We start from the raw sequence: 9865 nt of genomic DNA, 5'->3' as shown, positions 1-9865 counted from the left end.
GAAGCACGTGTCTCGACCTCTTCTGCTGGACATTAGTGGGGCTTTCACGTCGGGTGGATCAAGTGCCAAACCTGATCCCACGACCCCTTTCTTAAAAGTAAGTCCATCAGGGCTTACTCCCAAGCAAGCGGGCATAGGCTTGCAAGCCTTAATTTCGCGTGTAAGGTGGCGAGGGTCGGGGTTTCACTAGGAATGCGGTTTACATCCCACGATCAAACACGCACAAACGCTCCGCATTCTGCTTAGCAGGAAGAAGAAAATTCCCCAAATGAAAAAGTCCCATTTACACGCAAACGCACTCGCTTCCCCACCCCCTACGTCCGTTCACAACAAGCCACGGGAGCAATGTAATTCGGAAATCCCAAACGAGTTTGGAAATGGTCAAGAAAAATTCCAGGCACGTTGCTCCTTAATCCCAATCAAAGTTTCAAAATTGTATTTTCAAGTAAAAACAAGTTTAGAATTCACCTCTTCTTAATTCACGCCTGACTAACCTGCCCCGGGGCCAAGCGAAAACTTTTGAATGCGCCAAAGGTGACGCGGGACCCCTGTTCGCGAGGGCAGAGAAAGGCTCTTTTCAACACATTAACCATCTACTTAGGACTCGAGGGGAGGAGCCGACAACTGATTAGGGAAGAAGGGGTTTGTGAGGTGGCTTCGGACGGCTGCTTGGTTGTCATGTTTGCATTTAAAGCTACAGACACCCCTCATCCCCCCCCCAAACCCCCACCATCACCCCACACCCCAAAATACCCAAACACCCTAAAGTGTCCTAAACTGCACTCTGGAGTTTACTTAAGCAAAACAAATTAAAAAGTCGTCAAACTGATTTGGGAGGCGGGGAGGGAGAAAGGAAATTAACACGATGGAGAAACCGTGTTGGAAAGCCATTTCCTAATGGTGCAGAATGCAAGAGAGAAGTTCTGCCGATGATTCGAGGTCAATGCCCACTTTCCAGCCCAAGCGCCTAAGCAGAACCTCTCGACCCGTGCTTCTTCCGAAGTAAGGACCGCCAGTTAGGTCGATGCCACTTACTTGCAGGAAAATTGATTTGGTGTCACACAGTGAGGAAGAGTATCCGAGCAGCCTAGAGTTAGAAGGGAGCGCGGGCTAGGAATTATACGCACGCACATATGCCTACGTTTACGCACGCACTTCAGACCCCGCAAACCTCAGGTTATATTTTTGTCCGGAACGTGGGGCGTCCCAACGTTTTCTCACAGGTCCTTCATCAGAGAGCAACATGCCACACAGGAGAGAAAACACCAAGTAACCCCTCGCTTCAACTCACCCATCTACAGTGGTGCAAGCACCCGATTGTCTGGGTACAAACGTACATGCCCACTCTGCGCAATTTCGCACCCAGCACCTCAAGAATATTGACTAAGAAGAAAGCCTCACGGATTGCGATGGGGTTCTAGCAGGCTGCAAGCCTAACACCACTGACCAGCTAGTAAGCCCCATTGTATGTCATAGGACTTACTTCTAAGTAGACATGATTAGGGTTGCACTGTATAAGTAGCCTTGCAGGCTTGCATCCCGATCCGTAAACATACACTCCTTTGGAAGAAATTACCATGGAAGTCAATGGAATTTATTTCCAAGTAAATTTGCATGAGGTTACAGGTTCGGGCAGCTTTCTTAGCCCTGTGCAAACCACAGGCACACTATATGGTCGAGCAAGCTAGGCTCAGGGGCTTAACCTTTGCAGCTCAGAGAAGTCCTACCGGACCTAACGGGACTTACTTCAGAGAAAGCTATTTTTTTTTCTTTTTTCTTTTTTTGAGAAGTTAAGGGAGCAAAAATTGGCTTAACTCCGAGTGCTTCGGCTTAACGGGCTTGCTAGCTTGCATAAAGGGGTGGAATCACTGAATCAACACGAGAAGAGATTTAAAAAAAACGAAACAGCATTTCTTTGCGGCTGTTTCTACGTGCAGCAGAGGAAAAACACCAACGTCACTGAATAGATAAGAAAAATGGAATACTGTATTTGATTTTTTTTTTAAGAAAGTTTGTACATATAGATAAACACGCAGTAAGGGAAACAGTGGTATAAGTGTCCTACGTGGAGTTTTAGAAGAGACCCCCAAAGCTGCTATTTAAATACTCAAAAATGCTTTTGCATAAGAGGAGGACAGTGGCACTCTAAGCCTCGTTTCGTCTACCGTTGAGGTCCCTTTTGAAAACCTAGTCCATCACCTCTTGACAACTAAGTTTGTGCAAGGAACTCAAGTCAGGGAAAATGTTTTTCTTTAAAAAAAAAGAGGAGGAGGAGGAGGAAGAAGAAGAAGAAGACGGAGGAGGGGGGGAAGAAAGAGAAAGAAAGAAAGAAAGAAAGAAAGAAAGAAAGAAAGAAAGAAAGAAAGAGGCAAGGGAGAAGAAGGCAAAGGGACAGAGAGAAGAAAAGTCAAAGAGAAGAGCAAATATAATATACAAGCAATTTTCTACACATATATTACAAAGTGGGGGGAATGACCGCATCGTTAAGATATACATAATTCATATAAAATTTTGAAATAAAAATAAAAATCTGTTACAGTCATAACTATTCTTTTTCCACATTTATAACCAGTACCCACACAGGCAGTGACAGACGTGTAGAAAAAAAGGTGCTTACGAAGAAAATGATTGTCTGTTGAACAAAAGAATAAAAATTCTTAAAAAATAAAAATAAAATAAAAACAACGACGGAGGGGGAAGAAAAGGAGGAGGCGGAGCAGGAGAGGGGGGGATGCATCTAGATTAGACCATCGCTTGGACTTTGAGGGGGGGTTGGGATTACAGATCCAGAGAGACAAAGATTGATAAAAACCCAACAAAAAAGGCGATAAACATTTGTTATTTCCCTCTTCAAAGAGTTCCTTTAAACGTTTTTCTTTTTAAAAAGCATCTCTCTCTCTCTCTCTTTGTACAAATTTGATCGGAGTTTTCCTCCCGTCCCACACCCCAGTCTTTTTTTTCCTTTTTGTTCATTTATTATAGAGAATAGCATATCCCCCCCCCCTTTTCCCCAGATACAAATTGAATCATCGTCATGCAAAATGGGTGAGATGCTGTCCATGGGAAAGCGCGAACAATAAAATCAAAACGAGGAAAAGAAAAGTAGAGCTGGAACGTGCTTCCGTCCTACAAAGAATACAAATGTCACCTTTCTTTCTTCCTTTCGCCATAATAATATTTATAATAGCAAAGTATGAGTATTAGCATTATTACTCCCCCCGCTCCAGAATCAGCAACTGTCCAACTTGTGATTTGCTCCTTTATGTTTTTATTTTTATTTTTTTGCCTAAGTGGATGGTTTGTTTCTTATTTCAATCATTTGCTTGGTAAAGGTTTGGGTTTTTAAGTCCTTTTTTTTAAAACAACAACAACAACTTTTTTAAAGGTCTTTTTGTAATTTTCTCTCTCGTTGTTTCGCTGCTCTGCCTACGAGTGTTCTGAAAGCGGCTCGTTGTTGCTTTCTTTCCTCGGAGGCCGGGGCAGTTCGGAGAGGGGGGCGGCTGCTCTCGCTCGCTCGGGGTAGGTAGGTGGGTTGGTGGAGAAAGGGGGGAGTTATTTTTGCCTTTTTTTCCTGATTGGTTTATCATTATCATTATTATTATTTATTTATTTCCTCCTTTAAGGGTTGGTTTGTTTTTTCTCCTTTTTATGTTTTTTTTTTTTTGTATTCTGTTTTGTTTTTTGTTCCGTTATCATACATCACATTCTGAGTCGCTGGAGGTTACCGAGAGGATGGACGTGCCCGTCTCGGCTCGTTCCGTCAGGCTGGAGACGCTTGTGGTGGGGCTGGCCGCCGTGGACGGGGACTCCGCCGAGCTGTGGGTAGGGCAGCCAGGTTCTGACAAGGACCGCATGCCGCTCTGTCCGATCGCCTGGTGCTGGAGCCTGCAGGACGCGGGGTTGGGGGTTGGGGGTTGGTGGGGAGACAAAGGAAGAGCACACAGATCCTTGCTCAGAAAGGAAAGCCACACAGAAAGGAAAAGAGGCGAGACTCCCCGAAAACGCGGCCCTCGAACGCAGCAATCCAGGCGCGTAAAAGCGCATGGCTAGGGAGGGGACCCGGATCCCAAAGGCGCTTGGCAAGAGGGCGCAACAATCCGGATCTATCCGGAGACACCTTCCCTTTTTCTCCAGTAAACCCTTCCCTCAAACAACCGCTTAGCCTGCTTCATCGAGAATCCTTCCTTCCCTCTCTCTTTCTCTCTTTTCTTTCGGCCTGATCTCAGGCCAGCCACGGGGCCCGCTGCCGCCTTCTCTTTGCTGCCCAGCGCGGCGCTGCAAGCCAGCTTCCTGCCTGCAATGGCCCTCTCCCTCCGCAAAAAGTGTTTCAAATCAAAGGAGAGGGGGGGTTGTTGTGGGGGGGGGGAGTTAAAAGCAAGCAAAGGGACTTCGGAGAGAAAAGGTCGCTTCAAAGCACAGAGTAAAAGAAACGCTGTAATTATATTTTTAAAAAGAGCGGGGTGGAGAAGACAGAGGGTTTGCGTAGAAAAGCAATTGGCACGTTCAGAAATGCACACACAGAGAGAGACGCCACGGCAGGCACATAAACGCACAAACGGGCCGCTATCGTGTTGGTTTGCAAAATATTCGTCCGTTTCAAGCTAACGCTCCCCTTACTCACACTATCTCTATCCCTGTGGCCTGTTTCACTTGCGAGGAGCGGCCATCTGTGGGCCTCGATCTAACCTCTAGCGCATTTGCCGCCGCCGCCGCCGCCCCCATTGAGTGACAGTCCAGCCCTAACAACAAACGTGGACAGTCACAAACGGTGGTCTGTAGAAGCAAAGGGTGGCGCCTTCCCAGATAGCCCCCGTGAATCACTTAAATAAATGCGTACCTATATACAGACATACATACGCACTTGCAACACTTAAAAAAAACCCCATAAAATAAACAAGCACCCAAACCAAGTGAGAACACTGTTTTGTGGGGAGAGGGTGTCCGGAGAGCAGCATTTCCCAAGTCATCTGCCTGCTCAGTCTTCTCTCTCTTACACACACACACACACACACACACACACACGTGTATTTTCCAGCAATGCATTTATAGTTTTATTTATTTATTGCTTTTGTTGGGGCCGACGGCCGAATTCTCAGACTGCCTTTGGAAACATACAGACTGCCAAGAGACAAAGGAATCTCGGCCGCTGCTCTTTATAACAGTCAACAACTAAGTGGATTTCTATAGGGTGGGTGGCTGGGGAAACCAAGCCCAGCGAAAAAACAATCTGCAACCGCAGCAGAATATTCTGAATACTAACACACAAGGCGCTGGACGGTTATGAACTCTTGAGCCGTTCAGATCAAGAGAGCTGGGGGTGGGGGGCGCTGAGTACACTGAGAAGTTGATTGCACACCCCCAAAGGCCAGTGCATTTTTTTTTAAAAAAGTGTAGGATCAGAGGCAAAAGAAAATAGCCAACAAATAAACAAAACAAACATTGTGCCGAGCCCTGAAATCCTTTGTAAAATGTTTTGAAAGACAGCCTTCGGCAACTGGATCCTGTAAGATTTTAATCCCCCTTTTCACCTCCACAGTGAAGTGATTTTAAATATATTACTTATTTAAATTGCGTTTCTGCACTTTTTATTTCCATACTATTTACTTATTCCCCCCCCCCCACGTCCCTCCACCGCTGCCTTACAGTTCCTAGTCACCTACTGACAACTCGGTGAGTCAACCCAAACCTTTAGCAACTTTCCGGCTTCTACGTTATGAGTCGATCTATTCTCCCTCCATTGATGAAGCTGAAAGGTGGTTTTTTATTTTATTTTTATGCTTTCTTGCTTCCCCCTCAACCCCCTGCTCTACATTTCAGATTAAACTTTACCAAAATATACATTGCTATATAAACTGGGAAAGTCCAATTGGAGGAGGTAAAGTGCCACCCTTTGTTTATATTTTCTGCATTGTTTCATGGGAGCCTTAAAATTCTTTGTGATCTTATTTATTTTCAAAGCTATTATTTAAACCCCAACATTCTTAAAGCCACGTTGAGCAATAAGGAATGGCAAGAAGATTCTGCGTGGCACACCGACACAATAAAATCAGGGCTGCTCACACAAACCCCTGCATATTTATTTACATACTCATAAACATGCATAACTCAAACTAATGACATCCGGAAACAGAGATAGGAGAGGGCGGATAGCTTAAAAAATTGCTTTCCCGTCATTTTATTTTTATTTCCGCACCCCCGCGCCCCCACCCTCTCTCCTGTCTTCCTTTCGGCAAATGAATTTGTTTTGTTTTTTTATATAATTAATAAGAACAATAGAGGAACAGCTGCCTTCTTTTCGCTCTGTGGAAGAACGCTTCGCATTATTATGTTTGTTTAAACTGTTTATAGCTTGGGCGGAGGGGAGAAAAGTTAAGTTGCCAAATACAGCTTTCACGGCACAAATAAAAAAAAAATACATCTAATCCGCACCCCTTCTGCATTTTGCTGCGAGGAGTTGTCCCTGTTGTTATTGTTGATGTAGCAATAGCAATCATGGCGGTAAAAATAATAGGCAATCTATGAACAAAAAGAAAGAGGACGTGGGAAAAGGAGAATGAAATTGTTAATTAAATTAAGAGCTCCATCCAGAGCTAAGAGGGTTTACACCCATTCTTCTCAGTTGGTTCCACTGGGTGTGGGGACTCGGCTGCAGATAAAGTCCCTTTATTTTGTGGTTTTTGGATCCCTAGTTAGAGTAGGCACACACGCGCACGCATACACACAGAGACATACATTCTGCGTTCAGAAAACTGCAAAGCATTTTACTGAGAGACGAGCTGTCCTATTTAGAACTGTGAAGGAGAGGGATGGAGTTTGGAAAGAATGTGAAACTTTGAACGGGTGGCGGAATCGAGTTGCTTCTGTTGAGCAGCCCATTCGGGAAGGGGAAGCGAGCCCTGTCTTTGGCTGTGTGAGGAGCATAGTCCCCTTGATAGCTCCCAGGTGGGGAGGGAACCCTCTAAGGGCCTCGTTTTGCTTTTTAACAGAGCCCACTGACTTCCTTATCCCTGCTGTTGAAGCCAGCGAGCCCTCTAGGACAAGATTTAAGGTCCCCCATATCACACGCACACACACGCAGAACTGAACCCAAAGGCGATTTTTCAAAGGGTCAAGGGTAGCGTTCTCACTCTTGGGAGACTTGCAGGAGGCGAGGCGTCCGATCTAGGCAAGGCTGGCCCCGCGTGGGATGGACATGGGTTTGTGTCCTGGCTGTGTGATCCCCGCACTCCCGCTGCCTACCCCCACCTTCAAGCCTCAACCCCCCACACACGCCCCCGGCTGGCACTGACCTGTTCTTGGCGGCGGCCGCCCGGTCTCTCTGCCTGCGGTTCTTGAACCAGTTGCCCACTTGCGTGGGGGTGAGGCCGGTGGCCTGCGCCAGTTCCCTTTTCTTGCTGGGGTTGGGATAGGGGTCCTGGAGGTACCACTCCCTCAGGAGGCTGCGAGTCCTCTCCTTGAAGCAGTGCGTCTTCTGCTCGCCGTCCCAGATGGTCCTGGGCAAGGGGAACTTCTTGCGCACGCGGTACTTGTCGACGGGGCCCAAAGGTCTCCCGCGGAGCTTCTCGGCTTCCTGGTAGTGCGCTTCCAGCCACATAGCCTGCAGCTTGCCGTGCGACTCCTTGGTGAACTTGTGGTTCTCCAGGATGTGGTAAAGGTCTCGAAAGTTGCCCGTGTGGAAGGCCACCACCGCCCGGGCGCGCAGGATGGATTCGTGCTTGTTGATCGCCTCGCATGCCCCCGGCGCTACCGGCAGCGACCACAAGAAGCGGCCCAGCCTCTCGATGTCGCCCGTCTCCTCCAGCGTCTCGCAGACGCTGGCCACTTGCTCCGGGGAGAAGTTGAGTGTGGGCAGCTGGAACATGGACAGTTCTTCCGGGGCTCCTCGAGAGGCGCCTCCTCCGCCGCCGCCGCCACCGGCGGATCCTCCGCTACAACCGGTGGCGGCACTGCCGCTGCCGCCGCTGCCACCGCCGCTGCCTCCTCCTCCTCCTCCAGGTCCGGAGCTGCTGCCACCGCTGGCCAGAAGGAGCGAGCGGTGGTGGTGGTGCGGGTCGCTGGGGAAGTTTGGCAGGAAGAAGTGGGTGGGATAGAGCTCTAGAGGGGACCTGAACACCATGGGACCCAGCCTGGCGGACGGGGAAGGGGGGTCGGAAAACGAGAGAGAAAAAGAGAGAGAAAGGAAAAGAGAGAGAAAGAGAGAGAGAGGAGCTGGATCAAAGCGAAAAGAAAGGAAGACAGGAAGACGGAGAAGGCGCAGAGAAAGAAGAAGAGGAAGAGGGGAGGGACAGGGGGATCACGCACCCCACGCGCATCCACACCCGCACCCGCACGCGCAGCCACATAGAGACCCTCATCCAAACGCACACACGCACTCAGCCGCGCGCGCGCACTCCCCTCTCTCTCTCATACACGCACACAAACACACTCACTCACTCCCACCACCTTTCACACACACTCGCACACGGGCAGGCAGGCACCGGCTCGCTCGCTCGCTCACTCACACGCACACGCGTGCCCAGGCGGGCGGGCGGGCAGGCATCCGCGCGCTGCTGCGGGCTCTCTCCACACACACACACCTCCCGACCCGGGCGCCGCTGCCGCTGCCGCCGCCGCCGCCGCCGAGGCGCAAAGCGATTCAGTGATTCGGCCGCGATCGCCCTAATGACAACAGCCTCATAATATCTCTCCTAAATCCACCGTGAGTGCAGCGCCGAAGCATTTTGTTTCGCTTTTCTATTGGCCCGCCGGGTGTCGTTGTGGCGTCGCCATGGCAGCGCCCTGCCAATCACTGTCAGGCCTGCCAATCATGGGGGACTACGTAAGAAAAAGGGCTCTTACCACGGCGCCCAAAGGCGAAGGGGAGGGGAGTTGGGAAGGAAGAAGCCAGCCAGCCAGCCCGGAGGAGGGGCGGGGGGGGGAGGGCGATCGGAGGAAAGCTTGTGTATGTGTGTTAATCTTCGCAACTCCTAATCTTAGCACTTCCACGTCTCTCGCTGCGTCTCCCCCCCCCCCTTACAACACTCCCCACCATTCCATTCCCTAAATAAAAATGGTTTTTAAATAAATTCTTTGGTGGGAGGCGGATGCGCAAGGCAGTGCGCAGCGCCTCGTTTGAATGGGATCAGCAATTACACGCGGAATATGACCGCCGCCTTTCAGGAGAACCCCCCTTCGAGCTAAAGGAAGCGAGAGGAAAGCGGGGAGAAAGTAGAGAAAACGAAGAGACCTGGGCCAACCAGCCCGCCCTCAGCTCGGTCTTCGAGAGAAAGGGCTCCGAACGGAGACCATTTACACATGATTTGCACGTAGTTGCGCTTCATTCTGCCTATCTGAGCACTAATAGCGCCGGGGAAGAAAAGCTAGATGAGATCATTAGGCCCATCCTCAGGCCGCTGACCCTGCCAGGAGCAGCATCTAAATGCAGGGGAGGCGCGGGGAGAGTGGGGTGGAGGGAGAAGGAGGAGAGGGTGAGCTTCCTTTCCTCTCTCCTTCTCCCTCTCTCTCCCCTGCCCTCCACCCCACCCCGCTCTGAGTTTCTGAGAGGCTGGCATCACAAGACAAAACTTTGCCAAACTCGTTTTCTCCCTTGGATCGCCGGGATCTGGTGCTGGGAGAGTCCCAAGAAAGAACCGCGGGAAACTGAGGCCGACGGGACTGAGTTCCAAATCCGGCTGCGAGCTCCCACGCGCCCTTCACCCGGGAGAAAACGCCCCACGCAGCCAGTGGAGCTCTGGCTTCCGAATGTGGCCACCACAGGCCACCCTCCGCAGTCTTGACGCGCGGGGCCACAGGAGGCTCGGATCAAGCCTCCTTTCTTTGTTTATTTGTTTGTTTGTTTGTTTGAGGATTGTGGCAGACATAATTA

At 49.7% G+C, this 9865-nt stretch overlaps 1 protein-coding gene across 1 annotated transcript; it reads right to left on the bottom strand.

The window, feature by feature from the left end:
• Positions 1-1968: 1968 nt before the first annotated feature.
• On the bottom strand, positions 1969-8692 carry SIX3 (SIX homeobox 3). Its single transcript, XM_083733995.1, has 2 exons — positions 7290-8692; positions 1969-3885 (listed from the first exon to the last, which is right to left on the bottom strand). The coding sequence occupies exons 1-2, from the start codon at positions 8114-8116 to the stop codon at positions 3693-3695; spliced, it is 1020 nt and encodes a 339-aa protein (XP_083590121.1). The 5' UTR covers positions 8117-8692; the 3' UTR covers positions 1969-3692.
• Between the last annotated feature and the right edge of the window lie 1173 nt (positions 8693-9865).

The sequence above is a fragment of the Podarcis gaigeae genome, assembly GCF_964106915.1.
Source record: "Podarcis gaigeae genome assembly, chromosome: 3".
Taxonomy (NCBI): Eukaryota; Metazoa; Chordata; class Lepidosauria; order Squamata; family Lacertidae; genus Podarcis; species Podarcis gaigeae.
This window is presented reverse-complemented; position numbering and strand designations above follow the sequence as displayed.

What these genes read in the sequence shown, in the direction of transcription:
- SIX3 (XM_083733995.1), bottom strand. Translation starts at nt 8,116, where the DNA reads ATGGTGTTCAGGTCCCCTCTAGAGCTCTATCCCACCCACTTCTTCCTG. An exon ending in GCGGCCGCCGCCAAGAACAG is followed by an intron (nt 3,886 to 7,289) that starts GTCAGTGCCAGC and finishes CGCGTCCTGCAG; the next exon opens with GCTCCAGCACCAGGCGATCG.